Genomic DNA, 25,724 nt, shown 5'->3' on the forward strand with positions numbered 1-25,724 from the left:
GGAGCTGACACAAGATGGTCCGATAAATAAGAGGGGTAAGCACCATGGATAGTTCTCTGGCTCTGGATTCAAAAGCCTTGAGCCCATCTTTGCTTGGTTATTTACTACTTGTGTGAGCTTGAGGGGTCAGCACCCTGGATAGTTCCCTGACTCTGGAGTCAAAAGCCCTGAGCCCATATTGGCTTGGTTACTTACTATTTGTATGAGCTTAGAGAAGCAAATCCTCTTGACCTTAGCTTCCTTATTTGTAAAAATGAGAGCAGTTGGATGAGATAGTACAGTGCATAGAGTGCTGGGCTTGGAGTCAGGAAGTCCTGAGTTCAAATCCTGCCTCAGGTACTTGTGTCACCCTAATCAAGAATTAACTTCAACTGTAAAATGAAGATTAAAAATAATCCCAACCACATGGGATTGTTGTGAAAACCAAATGAGATAACATATGGAAGTATAAATCTTATAGAGCTATCTAAATGCTAGTTATTGCTGTTAGTATTAGGAAGGGGAGCATCAGCAAGTAGACAGGATCAGAGAAAGCTTTATGTAAAAGGTAATATTTGAGCTGAGATTTGAAGGAAATGAGGAAATTGAAAAGATAGAGTGGAGAAAAGAGCAACTCTAGTAAGTGGCAAGACAAAGATCCAGAAGCCAGAGATGGAACATTACGGCTACAGAAGTGCAAATGGGGCAGTATAACTGAATTATAGTTATATATAGGAAGATTGGAAAGGTTCCAAGAGGGGGCAGATTAGATACTTTTTACATTTAATCCTAGAGGTAATAGGGAGTCAATAGAGTTCATCAATTTTTTTTTTGCTAAGTCAATTGGGGTTAAGTGACTTGCCCAGGGTCACACAGCTGGGAAGTGTTAAGTGTTTGCGGCCAGATTTCAACTCAGGTCCTCCTGACTTCAGGGTTGGTGCTCTATCCACTGCCATCTAGCTGTCCCAAGTTCATCGATTTTATTGAGTATCATGGTCAGACCCAGACTTGAAAATCATGTTGGAAAATGAGTGGAGGGTGGATTGGAGGAGGGGAAAATTTTGTGGTAGGAAGAGCAATTGAAAGCTCCTTCAGAAGACAGGAGGAGAAATGATGAGGAGCTGCACCAGAGCGGTGGCCATGTAAGTTTGTGAGTGGAGACCAGTATGGATAGAAGAGGTAGAGGAAGAAACAAGATTTTGAAATGGACTGAATATGGAGGTAGGGATCAAAGAGATGAGGATGACACAAGGTTGTGAATCAGCCTGATCAAAAGCAATGTCATAGACAGTAAGGAGGAAGTTTGAAAGTGAGCAGAGTTTGGGGGAAAGAGAATGAGATCTGTTTTGGACACATCAAGTTGGAGATGTCCACGGGATCTTAGAGGTCATTGAGTCCAATATCTTCTTTTTTGACAGCTGATGAAACTGAGCCTAAGAGAGTATAAGTGATGTGCCCAGTATCACACAAGTAGCTCAGCCATGTAGTGGCAGGAGAATGTGACTCATCTACAAAGATGAGCCTTGAAGATTATCTTTACACATAATTGGGGAAAATAGTATTGAGAGAGACAGACAGAGAGAGAGAGAGAGACAGAGAGAGAGAGAGAGAGAGAGAGAGAGAGAGAGAGAGAGAGAGAGAGAGAGAGAGACAGAGAGAGACAGAGACAGAGAGAGAGAGACAGAGAAAGAGAGACAGAGAGAGACAGAGAGACAGAGAGAGAGAGAGAGACAGAGACAGAGAGAGAGAGACAGAGAAAGAGAGACAGAGAGAGACAGAGAGACAGAGAGAGAGAGAGAGACAGAGAGAGAGAGAGAGAGAGAGAGAGAGAGAGAGAGAGAGAGAGAGAGAGAGAGAGATAATATATGTGATTTGTCAGACCTTAGAAGAGAAAATGCCAAGGAAACTACCTGTCCTTCCTTTGTTTAACCCTCTTGACAGGATTTGCTTCAGAAAGGCTCCCAAGACCCCAAAGGGAACCCAACTAGCAATGATTTCTTCTGTTACCCAATCAGAAAAGCCCACAAGATGCATAGATAATAACAAACAACTTAGATCCCTGCAATACAGTCCCCAATTCCTGAGACCCCCTAGGCTAGAACTAACTTGATTTCCCCAACCTCCCAGAGTATTTGGCTTATCTTCAGGAATGTTCTTCTCCCGCATTCCATCTTCATCTGTTAATTAGCAGTCCATTAAAATTCATCTTATGCTCCCTATCCTACTCAGAGAACTTCCTTGATGTCCCTAGATATGGTATAATACTTTGCAATTAATCCCTAAGTCACTGTTCCCATATTATTGTGTGTTAGAGCTGTCTGTGCTCTGTGAGCCCTGCTCCTTTCCATTAGGCTGCTCCCATCTCTCACCTTTCCCGGTTCATAAAGAGACAGAAATTTAGTGATATTTGTTGGACTAGATCCCTGGTTTCCATCAAAGTTCAGTTTGTGTTCCCTCCTATATGAAACCCATCCTGCCACCCCACTCCTCAAAATCACCTTCTATTTATTTTCTTGGTACCATGTTGCTCCTGATAGAATGGAAGGTCCCAGAGGGCAGGCATTTATTACTGACTTCATACCTAATTAGCATTAGTAGGTATCTACTAAGTGACTGCTGGTTAGTGATCAAACAGTTAAATAATTGTTGATTTGTATCTTTCTCCAATAGATGGAAAACTTCTTGAGGACAGAAATTGTTTCCCTTTTTTGTCATTGCATCCCTAGCATTTGACCCAATGCATGGCACATAGTAGGTACTCAATAAATGCTTGTGATTGATTGATCGCTATATCCCCAATAGAACAGAAGCTTCACAAGGACAAGATCTGTTTCCTTTTTGTCTTTATCTCTTATTGGCTGGTCTAGAGGTCTAGATGGCCACTGGCATCCCTAGATTGATGACCCCTTGATTTTTAGAATTTTAATCGCACATCTTTTAATTACAACTTTTTTTTTTTAATCCAATAAAGCAATACTAAGAATGTATCACAGTTAAGTGGTCTTTCAAGTTGTACAGAACACTTTGCACATCATCTCATTTAAGTCTCACAACAACCCTGGGGCATAAGTACTATTATTATCCTAATCTATAAGTGAGGAAATGGAAGTTCAGGGAGGTTAAGCATCTTGCCAAGGGTCACGCAGCTAGTCAGTGTGTGAGGCAGGATTTGAACCCAAGGTTTCTCAATTCCAAGCCCAACCAGCACCCCACTGCCTCTCTGAGGAGTTACAACAGTAGCTACTTTGTCAGTGTTCTCAGCTCCTTGGTTTGTCACCTGCTACAGGGCATGACCCCACTGATGTACGCCTGTGTCCGAGGGGATGAAGCCATGGTACAGATGTTGCTGGATGCCGGAGCTGACCTGAATGTGGAGGTGAGCATTGCCCTGTTAGCCTTCACAGGCCCCTTCCCAGTTTAGTCCCTCACAAAGACAAGGCAGTTATTAGATGGTGCCTGAATTAAAAGTCACCAGAAACTGCTTGATATGGTGACCAATTTTGGCTCTAAGGACCTACAGCAAAATAGACCCCCTGTTTCAGGCAGAGAGGTGGTGTCCTATATGTGCAGAATGAGGCATCTATTGTCAGACAGCCAACATGTACGTTTCCTTAACTCTATTTCTTTGTTGTAAGGGAGGATTTAATAGACAGAAGAGTCATTGGGAAGCAGCAATAATGTTTTTGGAAAGCACATAAGTAAAAGCATTTATTTTTAAAAGAAATAGAAATGTTGGTAGAGATCAATGGAAGGAAAACGAGGAAACGGCCAATCCAAGGCTGGCTCATTTTCCCTTGGAGCCCAGAGAAAGGGAGGGGAGAAAAAAGCAAGTTCTTTCCCTTTCCCCTCTATCAGCTGCATCTGGGAGGAGGTTAGCAATGCCCTCTTCCTGACAGCTCTCCCCAGAGAAACCTGAAATGTGTTTCATTTATGAACAACCAACTATAGCCGCATGGGACACTGACTTTCCCTGAGTTTGGCTACACTCTCACTGCTGCTCTGTCTTCTGGGAAACCAGGATCCCATCCCTGCCCCCCTATCTTGGTCATCCCTATGGGATCTCTACAGTACACCAGAATTCCGAAGGGAAGAGAAGACCTGGCTCCCAGGTCTTCAATTGCTCCCTTGTTCATCTATTGAGTTTCCTCCCCATCCATGTTGACTATTGAAAGGGATCATAAACCATGAGTTGTGATCATATGTTCTGATAGAACGTAAGCTCCCTGAAAACAAGGAAAATCTCATTATTTTTATATCTCCGGTATCCAGACCAGTGCCTGGCTCTTAATAGGAACTTAATAAATGCTTGACAGATGGACTAGGTGTCCTTTGGGGTTTTTGGAGCCATGCTCCTATGATTGATTGAATTTCATTGAAAGCCATCCCTGGCACTTAGTACAATGCCTTAATTTATCTTATTTGTTGATGGCCTGATTTAGTTTGATGAAGAAAATGTACCCAAGATTAGAGTGCCCCAAAAATTATTCTTTGAGTGTCTTTTGGCAGAGATCATCGAAACATGCAATGGGCATCGATCATTTCCCAGTCAGCGTTTCTTTGGGGCCCCTCATAATTGTTTGATTAAAATAAGGTCCATTAGATATAAGAATTCTTACTCATGGCCTACTTTGAGGTGGATTTATACACAGAGGCTAAAACAAGAGTGAACTTTGATTAAAGCAGTTAATTTTAGGGGAGAGAACTCATTTTCTTCTCCTAGCAAAAAGGTCAGCACCATATTAATGGCTATTTCCAGGATCTTGGGTTTTATGGGGATATGTGCTGACTAAATCTTACCTGGAATATTTTGGAAATAAAAGATGTGGGACCCATAAGTTAAACTCTTTCAAGACATTTGACTTCCCAACTCTCCTAAGCTTTATGAATCATCTTGGACCTAAGGAAGGGACACAAGCATAGAATGAACTCAGCAGGAGCAATCATTTGGCCTCCAGTGAATGTCAGCCAATTTCTGGTTCCATTGGTCTAAGCAACAGGGGACAGCAGAGAAGATGGAGAAGGAAATGGCAAACCACTTTAGTTTGGGGGTTCACTTAGGGTTGGGTTTTTTGAGGTTTTAGTATATTTATTCAAAAGCTATCTTGTATTTGTTTAAGAAAATCACTGATTCTCTCTGTAGAATAGAAATCCACAATGAATTTCTTTTGTTCCCCAGAATATTTGACAGTCCAGAAATGGAATTTTCCACTGAACCAACCTCTCCAACTATTCCTTTATCAACCCCCCGGATAGGTAGCTAGTCCCACTCTTGACAAGAGATGTTTATGGATTTGGGCACAAGGACACAAAAAGAACCCTTCTGACCATTTTATTTCAAACCTTTATTCTGTCTTTCTTCTTGTGCATCAGATGTACACAGAAAGATAAACAGAGGTCATATTTGCTATGCAGAAGTATTTCAAAGATCAGTTTTTGAAAATAATTTCAATTTGTTTGTAGGTAATCAGTACTCCTCACAAATATCCATCTGTCCACCCTGAGACCCGCCACTGGACGGCTCTGACATTTGCTGTATTGCATGGACATATTCCTGTAGTTCAGGTATTGCTATACTCTATTACCCACATCCCTAACCTGTGATTTTGCCCCTTGCATTTCTCTTTCTCCAGCTCAACCAGCATGCATTTCTCTGAGGATGGCCATATTGGTTAGGTGTAGTAATATAGCATATTCATATCATATAAATGAAGATATCATATGTAATTATATTACCTAGCTGTAACCAATATGGAGTGGCCACACACACACACACACACACACACACACACACACACACACAATCACCATTATTTAAAAAAAATAAACTGAAAACCTGGAAAAATCCTTTTCAAGTTCTCCTCTCGATCAGTTACATTTATGTATTTGTTCCTTCCATTTTCTTAAGTAAAAACCAAAACTCTATCAGTTTTAATATAATGGACCTTCATTATGATGACACTGTCAGGATCCTTTGATCACTCAAAGGAAAAGGTCTTAAATAATGGCATTAAGATTATAGCTTCTGCTGAACTTATGGACAAAGTCCACCACGGACTGACCAATCATCCACGTCCAAGGGCCTCAGGAAACGAGGCACAAGCATGCCAGAAGATCCTCCTGGGAACATTTAGAGGACAAGAGAAATCCATCTAACAGATAAACAGATAAACAAAGAAAGATCTGCATTAGCATCCTAAAGACTTAGAGTTCTGCTGAAGCAATCTCCCATCTCTTTTCTCCCTCCCTGCCCAAATGTGCTAGTTTGAGGACATCTAGTAGGGTGGTAGTGGTAGAATGCCAGTGGGGTGCTGGTAAATGTTTAACCGAGAGAAATAATGTAAGCATGACATACTTTTTTTTTAGAATTTTTTTCCACAGTATATATGCATGAGTATTTTTTTATAACATTATCCCTTGTATTCATTTTTCCAGATTTTCCCCTCCCTCCCTCTACTCCCTCCCCTTGATGACAGGCAATCCCATACATTTTACATGTGTTACAATATAACCTAGATACAATATGTGTGTGTAAATACCATTTTCTTGTTGCACATTAAGTATTGGATTCCGAAGGTATAAGTAACCTGGGTAGATAGACAGTAGTGCTAACAATTTACATTCACTTCCCAGTGTTCCTTCTCTGGGTGTAGTTATTTCTGTCCATCATTGATCAACTGGAAGTGAGTTGGATCTTCTTTATGTTGAAGATAAGCATGACATACTTTTAAGTTTAATTTGCATTTTTAACATTCTCGAGATAGTCAACAAAATCATCAATTAAACTCTGGTTTGTAGCATTTGCTTACTTTTCAGAAAAGTTCATGATTGGTTAGTATAAATAGGTTCCAGAACCCCCCTAGGTTGTGCCTTTCTCAGTATCCTTGGTCATGTTTCCTACTGTTCAGTTGCCCTGCCTTTCCTTCTGTGCTAACAGTAACTGACTTCAGGATCCATGTAAGGTGAGCGCCTTACAACTTTGAGGTTGTACCCTGCTAGGGGATAGGGAAAGGTCTTTGATTATCTTCTGTAGCACAGCCATAGAATGCTTCCACACACACACACACACACACACCCACCAAAGAAGAGTAGCGATTTATAGCAAGCGAATACAAAGGAATACAGATTTCTTTTAGGCAGTGATGTTGACAAGTCAACAGGCAATTTCATATTCACTCAAGAAAGTTTTTCCAGTCAATCAGTGCTGTGTGGTACACTCTCTTTATCCATAGCTCTGAAATAGGAAGTGGGAACATCAGCTCTGTCTTCAAAGCTCTTGTTGGTCGTCCTTCATTTTTAAAGAGGCTAATGACATCTGTTCCAACTGAAAACAAAGATTAAGTGCAGAGCTCTTCTGGATACATGGGTGCAATGTGACATAAGGGCAAAAATAAATATGTGACCTTGGGATCAGAAAGACCTGGGTAAAAATCTCACCTCTTCTTATCCCAGACAATCATCTGAGTCTCTACATAAGTGGCGGAAGTTGAATGGGTAGAGGAAGTTTCTTCACCCAGAATTCCCTACTCCAGTGAAATCAAAAGTCCTAACCCAAATGAACAGTAGCACACAACTAGAATCATAGCAAAGGGGATCGGCTTTGGAGTCAGGAAGACTAGCTCCTCCTCTGACAGAGTGGCTGCTTGATGCTATTCAAGTCATTTAGCCTTGAAGTATCTTCTGCAGCTATCTAAGCTGGAGAACAGTTGCTGATCTCCATTAGTAAAGAGAGTTCCTTAGAATTAGTAAAGCTACATGTCTTCCCCCCTAAAAAATGGGAAAGAGGCTGAGATGGTAACCTGTTAAAACTTTTTGCAGGTTAATTCATTTAATGTAATTATTTGAAAAGTTATTCATAGATATCCCAAGAATATCAGAGCTCAAAAGGAGTTTTATGACTATCTAGCCCAAGGGTTCTTAACATTTCTGTGTCCTAGACTCTTCTGATAATTTGGCAAAGCCTATATGGACCCCTTCTCAAAATCATACTTCAAAATGTATAAAATAAAATAATGGGATTACAGAGGAAATCAATTCCATTAAAATAGATATCAAGGAGGCAGCTAGTTGGTGCAGTGGCTAGAGCACCAGCTCTGAAGTCAGGAGGACCTGAGTTCAAATGTGGTCTCAAATACTTAACACTTTCTGGCTGTGTGACCCTGGGCAAGTCACTTAACCCCAATTGCCTCAGCAAAAATAACAATAATAATTAATTAATTAGATGTAAAAAAAATTTTAATAGGTTCACAAATTGGGCCTGGTTAAGAACCTCTGATCCCACATCCTATCACCCACTCTTTTATGGATAAAGAAATAAAGAATTAAAAGCAGGTGACTCGCTCAAGGGAGAACACAGTGGCAGAGCCAAGACTCAAACCTAATTTTCCTAAGACCCCCAGGACAGGATTCTTTTGGCTCCCCCTGCATCAGGAATGTTACAGAGTAAGACCCAACTCTGGAAGGGATTTCAGTGGCTATTGAGCCCCGTTCTCTCATTTTACAGTTGCAGAAACTGAGACCCGTGGAAGTGAAGGATTTGCCTAGATCATTAATTGTCAGAGACAGATTTTGAATCCTGATCTTTTGGTTCCAGAGCCAATGTGATTTTTTCTCTGTATCCCATTCACAGTGGGTAGGAAGTAGATCTAAATGCTTTCTAACTCACCGTTCCAGCTCCAAGAGAGCCACATAACTCTTCCTTGGGTCATTTTGTGGTCACTCTGGCCATGAAAAGAGTGTATTGCTAGAAGACAATAGAATATCTTTTAAAATTGTTGGAGGATTCTATTCTGGGACAAAGGGATTAACATCTCACATATTTCTACTATCAACTTTCAGTTAGGCATTTGCCTCAGTTTCCTTCTTTGTAAAATGAAGAGATTGAACCAGATGGCCCCTGAGGTCCCTTCCGTTGTTGCCATGGTCAGATTCTGAATGACTTTCGGAGCTTTGGAGTGTATGAGTCTCAAGGGACTGTCTGTTCCCTAAGCACTTCTAAATGACCACTTTCCCTCCACAGCTCTTGCTAGATGCCGGGGCCAAAGTAGAAGGCTCTTTAGACCATGGGGAGGAGAACTATTCAGAAACGCCCTTGCAGCTGGCTGCCGCTGTCGGTAAGGAAGAAGGGGGCTTCTTTCTCATGATGGGAGGGTCACCTCTCCCCTTCCCTGCCCCACCCCCCCCTGAAGTTGTATGTGCCTAGGATGCTATGTTCATCTTCTTGGATAAAAACACACCCTTCTCTGGGCTTACAGGAAATTTTGAACTGGTTAGTTTGCTGTTGGAGCGAGGAGCCGATCCAGTGATAGGAACAGTGTACAGAAATGGCATTTCTCCAACCTCACAGGGCGATATGAATTCTTTCAGCCAGGCCGCAGCCCACGGACACAGGTAGGCTAGGAAGAAGAACCGATAACAGCGGACTCTGAACACTTACGGAGCACTGAGAAACAACGTCAGAGACTTTCCGCCCCTGCCCTGCCCAGACCTTAGACGTCTCCATCAGATTTCACCAAGAGCCAGCTCTCTGTAGTCCATCGGACTGTCCCTCTGGGGGCCTCACTTTTAACCACATGAGTGCCTCTGGTGTTCACCTTCAGGAAGAGATCCCCTTTGCATGTTTTAGCCAGAGCAGCTCACATCAACTCCAGTGAAGAGGATGGAGCCTTTTAATAATAAGAAGAAAATGGAATTATATATATTTTTTACCATAATGTATATGGGCATCCATTTTTAAATTTCCAAACTGGGATTTTAAGCATGGGGCATTTTGCAAATCAAATTCCCCTAGAAGGGAAAACATAAAGATTCTGAACTCTTAAGAGTAGGTTTCCAATCTTAGGAGAAATTGCTTAACATGAGCATTCTGCAAGTTCAGTGGGACCACTCCCAGGAGGACATGCTAGTGCCCCTAGAGTGCCTCTGGAGAGTCAGTCCCATCCGAGTATTTATAGCTCTTGTTTAAGGGGAGGTGGCAGGAGGTCCCCACGTACCCCTCAGGCCGCGGCCCATAGGCCTCCTCTGCCCCTCCCCTGCCCCCCAGTGTAGCAGGCCCCTTCTCTGAGTGTCTTCCTCTCTCTTGGGCTTGTGATTGACAGGAATGTGTTCCGCAAACTTCTTGCTCAGCCAGAGAAGGAGAAGAACGACATCCTATCCCTGGAGGAGATTTTGGCCGAGGGCACTGACTTGGCGGAGACAGCCCCGCCTCCCCTGTGCGCCAGCCGCAACAGCAAGGCCAAACTGAAGGCCTTAAGGGAGGCCATGTATCACAGCGCTGAACATGGCTACGTGGATGTCACAATTGACATAAGGAGTATAGGTCAGTCCTGCTTTCCCTTCCCCTGTCCCTGGCCCGGCCTTCCTAGAGCTGGGCCGATCAGTCTGGGGCCTCCCGGGGCCAGGCCCTCCTGGCTGGAGCGCATGCACTGGCTGGAGAAGGCTCCTCCAAGGGTGGAAGCGGCCTAACCCAGACAAGGATGTCGCTACTGTCCGCTCCCCTAACCGCCAGCAGGACAGAGCCAAGAAAAAAAGGATCATTAGAAAACATCTCCTGGGCCATCTCTTCCCCACCCAACCCCATGATTGGCTGGTGGCGGGAAGAGGGGTCACAGCGGCCCTACTGACTCGCCTCTTCACCCCATGGTAGACAAGGACAGGTGAGGGGGATGGCTCCTGCCCAGGACAGTTTATACTACATCTCCATCTAGGGTGTGAGGGGATAAAATTAGGCCACGGAGACCAGCCAAGCTTAGGAGCCCACCCGCCTCAAACCCAAAGACAGAAATTGGGACGATCAGAAACCCCTGGACTAAGAAAGTAGGAAACAGCCTCACAGCCCAAGAGAAGGGTGTTGCCTAATGGATGTGAGCTGAGCAAGCTTGCCAAGATTTCTTTCTTTCCTTCTTTTTTTTTCGTTGGGCAAGCTGTGCCCCTTCAAAAAAAACTCTCTGACTCTCTCCTTTCCTTCCTCCCTCTTCTTTTCTCACTCTCCCTCTTTCTTTCTTCCTCCTTCCTTCCTTCTCTCTCTTTCTCCCTTCTTCTACCTCTTCTACCTATACTTCCTCTCTCTCCCTCCTTCATTCTCTCTCTGTCTTTCTGTCTCTCTGTCTCTCTCTGTCTCTCTCTGTCTCTCTCTGTCTCTCTCTCTCTCTCTCTCTCTCTCTCTCTCTCTCTCTCTCTCTGTCTGTCTGTCTCTCTCTGTCTCTCTCTGTCTCTCTCTCTCTCTGTCTCTCTCTCTCTGTCTCTCTCTCTCTCTCTCTCTGTCTCTCTCTCTCTCTCTCTCTCTCTCTCTCTCTTTCTCTGTCTCTCCCCTTTCCTTTTCTCGATCTCCCTCTTTCTTCCTCCTTCCTTCCCCCTCCCTCTTTCTCCTTCTCTCTACCTCCCACACTTCCTTTCTCTCCTTTCTTCATTCTCTCTGTGTCTCTCTCTCAGTCTCTCCCCTTTCCTTTTATTCTTCTCTCACTCTCTTTCCTCCTTTCCTCCCCCTCCCTTTTTCCCTCTCTCTACCTCCCCCACTTCCTCCTCTCTCCCTCCTTCATTCTTTCTCTTTCTCCCTCCCCCCCTCTTTCCCTGCCTCCCTCCCCCTCCTTCATTCTCTCTGTCTTTTTTTTTCTCTCTCTCTGCTGTAGTTTAATATATGAGAAGCTACATGCGCTTGCATGGAGAAGTCATTTTGCATGATTATGCAACTTAGATTCAAATAGGCAGCTTGGTGTGAGATGCTCTCTCTCATTTGTGCCCTTAAATCACAGGCGGATTGTGGGGAAAGGGAAATTGCAACAATCAGATGCTTGAGAGTGTCCTGTTGGGGTTGGGGAGGGAGGGATGCAATGTAGGAATGTTGGATTATAAAAATCTTCTGGACAAAGGAGAATGGAAGAAAATGGGTTCCACCCTTCTGATTTCTGTTGGAACAGTTGTGGTAAAACACACACACACACACACACACACACACACACACACACACACACAGAATATATATAGTACCTCTTCAAGCAGGCTGTGACCTAGTTAAATGGCCCATTAGCCGTGCTCATACATGATCAGATCTCTGTGCCTTAGCACAAATGGGCTTCCATGTCAGGAATGAGTTTCAGGACCTATCCCTTACAACATTCTCACTGAGGCCATTGACCTCACTCTCTATGCAACCGCCAGGAAATCGGAAGATTTTGCCCCCTGGAGTTAGAGGAGTTCTTAGGGAGAAGGCTGTCCAAGCCCCTTATTCTACAGGAAGAGCACTAGAGAGTCCCAAAGGTCAGACAACATGCTTTTGGCAGAAGCCATATTGGAGCCATAAGTTGAGAAGGGGCAATTTTACCTGGGAGGGCAATGGGCTAATTAACTCAGAGAGGAGCAGCTATGTGGATGGAATTCCCAGAATCTCAGTGTTATGAAAGGCCTGAGTGTCCAGCCCAAATTAAACCAAGATTCTCCCCTGCCGTATGCCTAAAACAAAATCAATGCGAGGAAACTCAGTAGAGCAGCACCTTCTCTTCTGGGACAGCTCATTGGTAGGAAGCTTCTCCTGCAGAGCCATCTGCTTCTCTTGTTCAGTGGTCCAGCTTCCCCTTTGGGCCCAGCTGAACTAGGTTAACCCCTCGTCTACACGGCAGCTTTTCAGTTACTTGGAAATAGCTAGAACTGCCCTTGAGTCTAACGGAGAACAATTATACACATCGATATATCAATTTGCTCCATATTATTAGCTATAATCATAAGAAGGGGGAAGGAAGAGAACATTAATGAATAGAAAGAAATCTTCATTAGCAAAGGGCATTTCCTCACTGGGAGTTCCCTCTTCTGAGTGTGCACTAATGGGGATGGAGACAAGGATACTGTTACCATGGGGATGAAGGACAGTCAGATTTGGGACACCGAGCAGGGGACCAGTTGTTAATAATAGCTGAAGTTTATATAGTTCTTTAAAGTTTGCCAAGTTCTTGACTTGCTTTCTATGTGTGCTGGAGCCAAGAGGGCACTGGAGCTGGCAAAAAGCCCTGGACTCAGCCCACCTCAGACATTTACCAGCCAGGCAGCCCTAGGCAAGTCACAGCTATTCTGCCTTATTGTCCTTTTAATAAAATGAAAGGACTCTTTCAGTTCTAAATCAGTAATTCTATGAGCCTCCGTATTTTTATCTAGATTTTACAAGAGAAGAAACCAATGTCTACAGAAAAGAAGTGACCACATTGGAGGGCAGGGCTTATCTTTTGCCTCTTTTTGTAGCCTCAGTGTCTAGCACAGTGCCTGACACATAGTAGGCGCTTAATAATGTCCACAGAGATGAAGTGACCACATTGGAAGATAGGGGCTGTCTTTTGCTTCTTTTTGTATCCCCAGTGTTTAGCACAGTTACTGGCATATAGTAGGTGCTTAATAAATGTTTACTAAGGGTTACACTCTAAAGCAGAATTCAGGGTATTCTGCCTCCCAAGTGAATGCACTTTCATAGGTCACATTGCCTCTTTAAGGTAAATTGAATGACAATGCAGAATGCCATCTAGTTTCATGGGGTAAAAATCAGAGGCTTATGGATTTAGGGTTGGAAGAAATCCTAGAAGTCATCAAATCCAAACACTTCATTTTACAGATAAGGAAACTGAATTCCAGAGGGTTTAGTGATTTGCCCAGTTATATAGGCAGTGAGCAGCTAGATGGTGCCATATTGGATAGAGTGCTAAACCTGGAGTCAGGAAAACTCATCTTTCTGTGTTCAAATCCATCCTCAGGCACTAGCTGTGTGATCCTGGGCAAATCATTTAACCGCATTTGCCTCAGTTTCCTAATTTGTAAAATGACCTGGACAAGGAAATGACAAACTATCCCAGTATCTTTGCCAAGAAAACTCCATGGACAGTCAGACTGAATAACAAAATCAGTCAGATGCAGCCAAGGGGTCCCAAAGCACACAGAGCACTGGTCCTAGAGTCAGGAAGACTCATTTTCCTGAGTTCAAATCCAGCCTCAGACACTTACTAGCTGAGTGACCCTGAACAAGTCACTTAACTCTGTTTGCCTCAGTTTCCTCATCTGTAAATGGACTGGAAATGGAAATGGCAAAGAACTCCAGTATCTTTGTTTAAAAAAAAAAAAAAAATTCCAACTGGGGTCATAAACAATGAGACATGATGGAAAAAATGACTGAACAATAACATGTAGATTGTAACTTATCTAAAGTAGCATTTTGACTTCAAATCAAGTACTTTATCCACTAAATCACACGTTCCTCATTTTTATTTATCTCCATTCTCTTTAGAATGTATACTCCTGGAGGACAGAGACTGACTTTTGAATTTTTGAATTTTTCTTATTCCCAGTACAAATAAACTCTTGAGGAACTATTTTTCTTTTTTCTTTGTATCCCCAACATGTAGCACAATACCTGACATAGAGTGAGCACATAGTTAATGCTCGTTGATTAATGGTTTATAATTCTACGGTATCTTGAGCCAGCTCAAAATCAAATCTTCTTGTGGTTGTTTCTTCTTCCCTTCCCGTTCTCTCCTGTCCCCTTTGTCACCCCTGTAGGAGTGCCGTGGACTCTGCATACGTGGCTGGAGTCTTTGAGGGTGTCTTTCCAGCAGCACCGGAGGCCGTTGATCCAGTGTTTATTAAAAGAGTTTAAATCTATCCAAGAAGAGGAATATACAGAGGAGCTCATTACCCAAGGCCTACCACTGATGTTTGAGATCCTGAAGGCAAGCAAGGTATGGATAAAAGGGTGCTGGACCTAAATGCCCAAAGAGAGAACATGGTGGCTGCATCGTTCACCTGAATGCTCCTGTAGTAGGGAAGCGGCCTGCTTTGTGGGGCTTCTCCTCCTTAGAAATCAGTGGTACCTGGATGACTTGGCCAGAGATCATTGATAAAATTAATGGTCTCTATGACCCCTTCCACATAACCCTATGTAACCTGGCATAGATTCAACCCTGGATTACATATGGATCTCCAGTCCACAGGTCTCAATTTTCTCATAAGTAAAATGGTGGGAGTTAGACTCAGTGATCTCTAAAGTCTCTTCCGTTTCCAAATTTTTGATACTATGATTATATGCTTAGCACAGTGCCTGATACCGACTTCATACTTAATAAATGCTTTTTGACTTGACTTGATATCCTGCAATGTTTTCAGCTGCTACTTGCTGCCTGTGTGACTTTACTTTTCCTCTCTAGAATTCCATTCTCCTATCTATAAGTTGAGTGGATTGGAAGATATGACAGGATCAAGTCAACAGTATTTATTAAGCACTTACTGTGTGCTGGCAACTGCATGTGGACTCATAGCATTGGAAATTGAGAGCTCAAAAGCATCTCAAGGGCCATTGAGTCCTACTCCTTCCCCCATGATTTTATGTATAAAAAAAGGAGCCTGAGAGAGAATAAGTGATTTGTCCTGAATTGCATAGCTAATAAGGGTCAAAGGTAGGATTTGTACCCAGGTCCTTGACCACCACTTAAATAATCCCTATGGATTTTTACAACTTAGAAAAGGGTATCTCAAAAAGGGTATCCAGAAGAGAAAGAGTCTCATGGTCATACTATGAGGATCAGATGAAAAAATCAGGGGTGCTTAACTTAAGAACTTAAAAGCCATCTCCCAATATTTGAAAGATTGTGATATAGAAAAGAATCTGGGCTTGCAGTGAGAAACTAGCCCCAAATGGAATGAGGTACCTTGGGAGATAGTGAGTTCTCCCCCTGTAGAAAACTCCAATAAAGGCAGAGTGACCTGTTGTCAGGAGTTATCATTAAGGGGATTCCTATTTAGATACTTGTTGATTTCCCTTCCATCTCTGAGATCCTGTGATGTCAATCAATCAGTAAACATTTATTAAACTCCTAATGTATGCCAGTCACTGTGCTAGATATGGGGGATACAGCTTCAAAGAAGCTAACAATGAGTTAATCAGGAAGAAGTAAAAGGGAATTCCAAAGTGATCCATGCAAAATGAGGTTATCAATTTTATTGACATTGACAAAAATGGAAGGAAAAAAACTCCAGCAGACAATATAAAGACCACATAATGGGCAGGAGTAAGATGAAGTGGGTTAACCAAGGTGATTTGTGCTTTAGAAGGGATGTAAAAGATGCTCTCTTTTACAAATGAAGCCAGGAAGGGAAGCCAGGCCCATGAGGTAGGTAGTGCAAGGAGGCAGCCAAACAAAAATCAAAGACCAGGAGAAAGGATCCTCTGCTAGGGGTGGAATAGATCAGAAAGATATAGGGAAAGAAAAGACAAGAACAACACAGGAGGAAAGGGAGCATGAACTAAAAGAGGGAATATCCATCCTGGTGAACTCAAGTATCCATGAACACCTGACCATTTTCCAAAGCTGACAAATGTGATCTTGTCAGAGAATGATCCAGTCTTTTCTCCTCCACTTTTTCTAGGCCTCAACTCTTTCATTTGTGAAATGGGAGATGAGGATGTATCCCCTTCCATATTAAGGCAGGATAGGCTGTCAGGACTCAGAAACTCTAGGATGTTGTCTGATACAGTCCTATGCTTTCTGACAATCTTCTCTCTGAGATATTCTGGAGTTTTCAGATTTTAGAAAACGTGATCCGTGTGAATCCATAGACTATTTGACCATATTTAAAACTCTCCATTGACTCCATTGTTATCTCTAGGATAACAAACAAAATTAACAGCTAGACATTTAAAACCCTCCACAACCTGGCTCCCACCTACTTTTTTAGTGTTATTTCATATTATTCTCCTATTAAATCGACCATTTTAATGTTCCCTCTACATGATACATTAGATCTTGCCTCCATTCTTTTGCACAGATGGATCCTTGTGCCTAGAATGCATTCCCTCCTGCTGCCCGTGCCCCAGAATCCCTGGCTTCCTTCCAAACACAGCTTAGTCACCATTTTCTTACTTTTCTATATACATACTATATCCCTGCAATAGAATGTTTTACTTTTGTCTTTTTATGTCCAGCATGCAACACAGTGAACTCTGTATATTTCTTATTATCTTCTTCTTCTTCCTTCTCTTCCTTTCCTTTTTTTATTCTCATTCTCCTTCCACCTCTTCCCCCATTCTGGTTCTCCTCCTGCTCCTTTCCCCCCATTCATCCTCCTTCTTCTGCCTTCAATTTCTGTTCTTATCTTCATCATCTTTATCATCTCCACTGTCTTCTTCTATATCATCTTTCATTATTTCTATTTCTGGGATTTTATCAGCATTGAATACTTAGTCATATGGAATCTTCCTCTAGGACTCAGCTCTACTTGTAGACATAGAAAGTTGGCTTGCAGGAAAGAGTAGTTGAATAGCTTGCCCATGATCATATCCTTATGGTATATCTGAAGCAAGATTTGAATCCAGATCCCCCGACTCCAAAGCCAACTCCTTCCACCGTATCTTTCCCCCCCCCCCCCGGAGGCTGGGGTTAAGTGACTTGCCCAGGGTCACACAGCTAGAAAGTGTTAAGTGTCTGAGACCAGATTTGAACTCGGGTCCTCCTGAATTCAAGACTGGTGCTCTATCTACTGCGCCACCTAGCTGTCCATTTCCACCGTATCTTAATACAAGTTGAATTGCATTGATTTAAAGAACAAGGACAGGAAGAGCAGGACATTGTTCCAGCTGGAGAACAGAATTCTAGCAATCCCAGATAACCCTTCCTTCCTCTTAAGATGCTTCTGTATATCTATTAAGAGGCCCATAGACCCGAGTCCTTCACCATACATATGCATCCTGCATTTTCCTTGTGCAGATGGAACGCCAGGTACAGCAGCCACATGCTGCTAACCGTTACTAACAGAATGCCATGTCCCCAACAGCCCAGCTTGTTAGAACATGATTCCATAGCTCTCCTGCCCTTCTATTTGAGTCAGCTGGCTGAGCCCTCAAGAGGGCCAAGTTGAGCTAATGGCTGAGACTACATGGCTGTCACATCCCTGCCCTTTTCTCAGTTCCTCTCCAGGGATAGAGCCTAGTTTCAGAAGTTGCCATTTTGGCCACTTGGACACATCTGTGCCCAAACCCACCTCTCTAAGGAGACTGCTGGCTTCTTGCCCAGGCAGAGACATAAGTGCTAGTTTGTGGCTCCCCTTTGATGAATTCCAGGTGGCGACAAGAAGGCCTTGGTCCAGAGCTGACAAGATCCATTCGGGAGTACAATCTGTGGTCACCATGGTTCAAACTCTCCAAGCTCACCCTCCCTCCTCTTGGGGCTCATCCCTTTCACAACTATTAACTGGCACTAATTACATACATGCCTCTTACCTATAGAGGCAATTCCCTTTAAGCTCAAGTAGAATTAATTATGGAGGTCTCTAATTTTAATCCAATAAACATTTGTCAAGCTGCCTCTCTGGGCTAGAGCCTAAGGAAACAAAGGAGGAAAATAACACTGTCCCTATCTTCAAGTAACTTCATTTTTACTAAGGGGGAAGGGCAACTGATTAACAATGACAGCATCTGGATGCACATACTTACAAAAACAGGAATCCTGAGAAGGGGAACCAGAAGAAATTCAGAGCAAGGATAATGGGAGACTGAAATAATCCAGGGAAAGAACCCTAAGCTGGGAACTGGGAAGTCTCTGTTTTAGTTCGACCACTCCCCTCAACAAGCCATTTTATTCTCCTTGAGTCTTCATTTCCCCATTTTTAGAATGAGGAATTGATGGGATGTGATTACCACAATTTCTTCCAGCTCCCACCATTCTATCTGTCAATCAGCAAGTAATCAGTAAGTTATGTACGATGTATCAGTCACCAGGGACAAAAAGGCAAAAAATGAAATAGTCCCTGCCTTCAGGGAGCTTACATTCAATCTATAGAAACATCATGTGCCCAAATAATTACATACCAAAAATGCAGAATAAATACCAGGTGAGAGGCAGTGTGGTGTGCTGTGGGCAGAGAGCTGACTTCCACACTAAAAAAAAAAATCTGGATTCATGTCCTACCCTGACACATACTGGCTATTTGACTCTAGACAAGTCACTCAACTTTTCAGTGTCTGAAGCAATTCATTAAGACCATGAGCCATTCAGCCCTCTTTGTGGTGGCCAGAAACTGGAAACTACGTAGATACCCATCAATTGGAGAATGGATAAATTGTGGTCTATGAATGTAATGGAATATTATTGTTCTGTAAGAAATGACCAACAGCATGATTTCACAGAGAGCTGGAGAGACTTACATGATCTGATGCTGAGTGAAATGAGTAGGACCAGAAGATCGTTGTATATTTCAACAACAATACTATATGATGATCAATTCTGATGGATGAGGCCCTCTCCAACAATGAGATGAACCAAATCAGTTCCAATAGAACTGAACCAGCTACACCCAAGGAAAGAACTCTAGGAGATGACTGTGACCCAATACATAGAATTTCCAATCTCTCTATTTTTGTCAGCCTGCATTTTGGATTTCCTTCACAGGCTAAATGTACACTATTTCAAAGTCCGATTCTTTTTGTTCAGCAAAACAACTGTTTGGTCATGTATACATGTATTATATTTAATTTATACTCTAACATATTTAAATGTATTGGTCGACCTGCCATGGTGGGGGGGGGGGGGGGTAAGGAGGGGAAAGATTGGAACAAAAAGTTTGGCAATTGTCAATGTTGTAAAATTACCCATGCATATATCTGGTAAATAAAAACTATTTAAAATAGAAAAAAAAAAAGACCATGAGCCATTAAGCAGGTACTGAGAAGGACTTTACTCCCAAAGAGTTCACTAAGCCTAAGAAATAACAAATCTTGTCCCAAAATATACTTAATAATTCTACAGAGGCAACACTAGTACTGAGAAGGAGTTTACTCCCAAAGAGTTCACTGAGCCTGAGAAATGACAGATCTGGTCCCAAACATATATTTAATAATTCTTTAGGAGTGACATTAGGGGGCAGCTAGGTGGCGCAGTAGATGGAGCACCAGCCCTGAATTCAGGAGGACCCGAGTTCAAATCTGATCTCAGACACTTAACACTTCCTAGCTGTGTGACCCTGGGCAAGTCACTTAACCCCAGCCTCCAAAAAAAAAAAAAAAATTAAGGAGGAGTGACATTAGAACCTAGGAAGGAGAAGAGGTGATCAGGAAAGGCCTTACATAGAAGGCTTGCTCTTCTCTGAATCCCGCTGGGTGAGATAAATGAACAGGAATGACCATCAGTTCACCAAGCATATATTAAATGTCTGGTGCTGTCCAAGGTGCTGGGGATACAAGAACAGAAATGCAACCTTCTCCCTCCCCCCTATTTCTCCCCCATCTACCCTTAAGAAGCTTACATTCTAACAGTGAATATGTTAAAATAAATCCAAAAACTAGTCAGTAGAATAGTGGGACGAGAAAGAGGCAGTGAAGGGAAAATAGAGAAGGAACAAAAGGAGGAGACAAAAGAGAAGGGTCTGAATAATCCAGATTTTAGCAAATCTGCCCCTGAATTATTTTGACAGATGCTTATACTTTAGGATACCAATTTTGAAAATTTGTCATTTTTCTGAAGATCTTGGGATGTAAAGGACCATAGATTTAGAGGTAGAAAAGGCCTCAGGAGCCATCTTCCCCAATTCTTTTACTTTATAAATTTTATACTTAGGCCTAAAAGTTTGAATGATCCCATGACATACAAGTTATGAGTGACAGTTGGGTCCACTGACAATGCTTTTTCCACCATCACACCATGTTGTGAAATGACTGAGCTGTCCAAGATCACTGGACACTGCAAACACCTCCTTCCCTTATTTTAGATATTAAGGGCATTAAACTTGTGGTTATTTGTATCTTATTCAGAGAGAACCTTGACTATATGCCAGAAGCAATCATCTCCTATTATTGAATGGGGAATCCCTGTGTGCTGAAACCCAACAGCTAAAGCAATGAAGGCAGTTATGTTTAGAAACTAAACTTGATTTTGTGACCCACAAAAATCTCCTTTCTGATGGATGATGAATAAATGGAATGAGACAGTGTGACTTACTAGGGTATCAGGTCCCCAGTAATCATACCTCTTTGCTCGGAGATCTCTTAGCAATAAGGTCTAGTAAAATAGACCATGAGAAGCTCAAGAAAGTGCACTCGTGTCCCACTGGGATGAGAAGGAAGTTTTAATGGCAAATTCATTTCAATTCCCTACAGAAGACTCAGTAACGTTTATGAGGGAAAAGAGATTCTCGCTGTCCTTACCCAGGATTTTACTTTTCTTAAAACTGAGTGAGGAGACTATTGGAATCATTCAGTTCTTAGAACCCTTGTTTCTCTTCCTTAGAATGAAGTGATCAGTCAACAGCTATGCGTCATCTTCACTCACTGTTATGGACCTTATCCCATCCCCAAACTGGTGGAGATAAAGCGTAAGCAGACTTCCCGCCTAGGTAAGTTTCTACCCAGAGGCTGCCTTGCAACTTGAAAACAGAGGAGGGAGATCAGATGGAGGGGAGGGAAAGGGAAGGGAAGGAAATATGCTCACCTACTTTCTAAGTCACATCTTTGGGAGTTTTGCACCTGGAAGAAATACCTTATGGAGTATGTTAGCTAACTTGGACTATTCCATTTTTATGACTACAAGGAAAAGGTAACCTAAGACTCATTGATCTGAAAATGAGAGACTTGATGGCATCTACTTTGATCTACCTTAATTTTCTTATTTATAAAAGGAGGGTTTGCACATGATAGTGTCTGATGGCCCCTTCTAGTTCTCATCCAGTAAGTGCTAAGCCTGGAGTTACCATTCAACTATCCCTAATTTATCTAATCACACAGAGGTAATATACATGAAACATAGGCTAGTATTTAGTTCTTTGAAAGTCTTCAAGCAAAGGCAAAATACTCATTCATGGGATTTTATAGAACAGAATTTTTTATTCATTAAGAGTTGGAATAATGATCTTCCAATTCCGAGATTCTTTGAGTTCAAATTCAGCCTTAAAAGCTATTAAATGTGTGATCTTGGACAAAACATTCATTCTGTCTGCCTCAGTTTTTTCATGTGTTTAATGAGGATAATAATAGCCCCTATGTTGCTGGTTTATGCAGATCCAATAAGATAATGGTTATAAAATGCTTTGCATATCCTAAAATATTATATAAATTCTAGCTATTAGTTAGTGATGTTACAGCTATGGTCCTATAAGAAATAAACAGGAAACTGAATGATGACATTCTTACAGAAGAAGGAGATAGATGGAAAAGATTTTATTTTTCAAATCTTAAAACCAGGGACAGCTAGGTGGTGCAGTGGATAGAGCACTGAGTTCAAATCTGATCTCAGCACTTAATACTTCTTGTCTGTGTGGTCCTGGGCAAGTCACTTAACCCCAATTGCCTCAGGGGAAAAAATTCTTAAAATTAACTGGGTTCTGACTGTAAGTGAGGATTCAAAGATGATATGATATGTCTTCTCTCTGACGGAGAATAAACCATTCCAGGCTTCATATGAAAGAATCCATGTCAGTGGCTTGAAAGAACTTTTGATTGAGTTCTGTTTTCCATCCCAGGTAGCAATCTGTAGCTTCAAAGACCAATCCCATAAGCACCATCACTAACGGAGTACCATCACTGTTGATATGTAATGAAAAAAATACATATCTTCTCTCTTCTCTGGACTAAATCTTCTCCCTCATTCTTTTTCCTTCTATCTAGATCCTCATTTTCTCAATAATAAAGAGATGTCTGATGTTACCTTTCTGGTGGAAGGAAGGCCATTTTATGCACACAAAGTATTGTTGTTTACTGCGTCTCCCAGGTAAGTGCTCATTTTCATCTTGGTGGACGTCGGTCCTGTTCACTGCTAAGACTAGACTGTAACTATTCACCATTTCCAGAAAGAAAAAGGAGGTGGGTAAGAGGAGTTTCAGGAATTGGATCACTTAGTGAGAGAATTGAGGACCCATGTTCATGAGACCAGCTTCCCAAAAGCCAGTAGAAAGAGAGTCGGCCTGTTTTCTATATCTGAACAGAAATGTGCTGTACAATCCGAATGAGGCATATATTGTTGGATGTGGCCAGTGTACATCCTTATTTTTTTAAAAAGGCTTTATGATATGTGGGGGAAGAAGGAAAGAGAGCATCATCATTGGGATCACTCCTAGTCATTATGAAGTGTCAGCAATGTAGAGGGGGGAAAATAGGAAATGGAGGTGAAAGAAATGGAAGAAAGGAAGGAAGGAAGGAAGGAAGGAAGGAAGGAAGGAAGGAAGGAAGGAAGGAAGGAAGGAAGGAAGGAAGGAAGGAAGGAAGGAAGGAAGGGGTAAACTAAGGCAAATGGGATCACATAAGTATGAAATCTCTAAAGCCAGATCTGGATGCAGAAAAAATGAGTTGTCCTGGCAATCTGTGCACTATAGTACCCCTCAACTATCCCTGGTTTATCTAATCACACAGAGGTAATATACATGAAACATGGGATAGTATTTAGTTCTTTGAAAGTCTTCAAGGAAAGGCAAAATACTCACTCATTCATGGGATTTTATAGAACAGAATTTTTTATTCATTAAGAGTTGGAATAATGATCTTCCAATTCCGAGATTCTTTGAATTTGTTTTCCCATATTTTAGGCTTTAAAATACTTGAAGACAAGCATGAAGTCCTTCCTTAAGACTTCTATTTCTTCAACTCATTCTCGTGTGACAAGTTCTTTAGTCATCCATCGATGCAGAGGATTCTTTCCCAAGTCTGAGTTGGAGAAGCTAAATTGACTAGCTCATGACTTGTCTACTTTTCATGCCATTAGTGGGCATTGTCACATACAGAATGTCTCAGAAAGTCTATTTAAGCTTAAAATTGCCCTAAGACTTATTTGTACACCCCATATTAGGGGCATAAATGAGGCATATTAGAAAGAGATGATTCATGCGCACTTATGATGGATCAATGAGCCCATCAGGGCAGGAACTCCTGGAGAGAGAACACACCCCCTTCTGCACTAATCACCATCAATCTATGACTTTGTAGATTAATCTTAGGGACTCAGTAAGGTTTTTGACTTCTTACCTGGGTTCACACAGTTAATGGGGATCCAAAGCGAGATTTTAACACAGGTCCGCCTGATAGCAAACCATGCCCTCTATGTATTCTGGTGCATATTATCTCTATATTTCCAGATATTAGCATGAAAAGAAACCAGCACTGTTCCCTTTGCTCAATGATGAGAAGTCAAGTTTTCATTCATTTTTTTCTTTTCTCTTTTCTCTTTTGTCTAGGTTCAAGGCACTCCTGTCCACCAAACCAACAAATGACAGCACTTGCATTGAGATCAATTATGTGAAATACCCCATCTTCCAGGTAACTTAATCATTCCTGGCACTAGGGACCTCCCAGCATAAATGCGCTGTCTCCCAGTTATCCACTTGGGAGTTGGGGTTACACAAGCTACACAAACCACCTATGGACTTTCATTAGTGTAAGTCTAGGGAGTGCAAAATGCAACGAAGGAATATAAATCTTTTTTTTCTACAACTTCTTCCTGAGTTCAAATCTGGACTCGGATACTAGCCGTATGACCCTAGAAAAGTCATTGAATCCAATTTGCCTCAGTTTTCCCATCTGTAAAATGAGCTGGAGAAGGCAATGGCAAACCACTCCAGTTTCTTTGTTAAGAAAACCCCAAATGAGGACACAAGGAGTCAAACATGCCTGGGACTATCATTTGAACTACAAAAAGAATACATTCGTTTAGTGCAACAGCATGGTACAGGAGAAAGAAAACTGACTTTGGTGTCGGAATACAAAGAAAGTGGAAATGAGGAGGAAGGGCATTCTGCATAAAGGAGACAGCACCAAAGGAAGGCTGGATATGGGAGATGAAATGTTGTTCATGGAATGAGAAGACTGGAAAAGTCAGGGTGGAGAGAGTGTCCTTCAGCCTTCTCAACACATGACCACCCTGTTTTCTCTTCCTGGTACACAAATTCTTGTGTACCACTTCCTGTTTTACAAATAAATTAAGGATCTGAGACAGGTTGGATGATTGGCCCACTGATCCAAATGTCAGACCAAATGAGTTCTTCTTGGCTTCAGGTCTAGCACTCTATCTACACATCTCATACTTATTGACTGGATGATACTGCTTTCCACCTCAGTTTTCTCATCTGTAAAATGGGGATCCTAATAGTACCTACCTCATAGAATTTTTGTCACTCAGCAAACATTCATTAAACCCTGCTGTGTTCCAGGCACTGTCCTAAGTGCTGGGGATTCAAAGAAAAGACAAAAATATAGCTCCTGCCCTCAAGTAGCTTACATTTTATTGACAGTGCCATAGATGTTATCTTCCTGAGGTTGTTACAGAAGAGAAAACTTTAGTTAATAAATATTTGTTCAAGTCTTACTATGTGTTAAATATACGTACTAAGCTCTAAGGATATACTGAACTAAAAAAGTAAAAAAATATGGCTCCTGCCCTTACAAAGCTGGTGTTCTTACTCAGGAATTGCAACAACTCTGTGCATAAAATGCGTGTGCAGTGTAAATAGGAAGTAATATCAGAGGGAAGGCACTGGGGAGGGGGTCAAAGGGGCCTCCAGCCAGAGGTCAGGTTTGAACTAAGTCTTGAGAGAAGTCAGGGAAGCCGGGAAGCAAAGATGAGGAGGGGAAAGATTACTATGAGGATCAAATGAAATAACATATACTGAATGCTCTGAAGACCCTCCCGGGCTCTCTAAATGCTGGTTGTTGTTATTAATATGTTAAGTCAGACTCCCATCCTCTAAAAAGCCATGTGGCCCAGAGGAAAGAGTCTTCTTGTCCAGTGGAGATCCCAGAAGCCCTTGAGAAG

The 25,724-nt window shown here is 42.1% G+C and overlaps 1 protein-coding gene across 1 annotated transcript in view; it reads left to right on the forward strand.

Moving 5' to 3' along the window:
• ABTB3 (ankyrin repeat and BTB domain containing 3) overlaps positions 1-25,724 on the forward strand; it is a 333,872-nt gene that overhangs the window by 292,725 nt on the left and 15,423 nt on the right. Inside the window, exons 7-15 of the mRNA XM_074271499.1 lie at positions 3,266-3,355; positions 5,440-5,541; positions 8,996-9,089; positions 9,231-9,366; positions 10,074-10,294; positions 14,506-14,684; positions 21,219-21,324; positions 22,592-22,694; positions 24,151-24,232. Coding sequence (XP_074127600.1) covers positions 3,266-3,355; positions 5,440-5,541; positions 8,996-9,089; positions 9,231-9,366; positions 10,074-10,294; positions 14,506-14,684; positions 21,219-21,324; positions 22,592-22,694; positions 24,151-24,232 — 1,113 coding nt within the window. The remainder of the gene's footprint in view (positions 1-3,265; positions 3,356-5,439; positions 5,542-8,995; positions 9,090-9,230; positions 9,367-10,073; positions 10,295-14,505; positions 14,685-21,218; positions 21,325-22,591; positions 22,695-24,150; positions 24,233-25,724) is intronic.

Source organism: Sminthopsis crassicaudata, chromosome 5 (assembly GCF_048593235.1).
Source record: "Sminthopsis crassicaudata isolate SCR6 chromosome 5, ASM4859323v1, whole genome shotgun sequence".
In the NCBI taxonomy this organism is placed as follows: domain Eukaryota; kingdom Metazoa; phylum Chordata; class Mammalia; order Dasyuromorphia; family Dasyuridae; genus Sminthopsis; species Sminthopsis crassicaudata.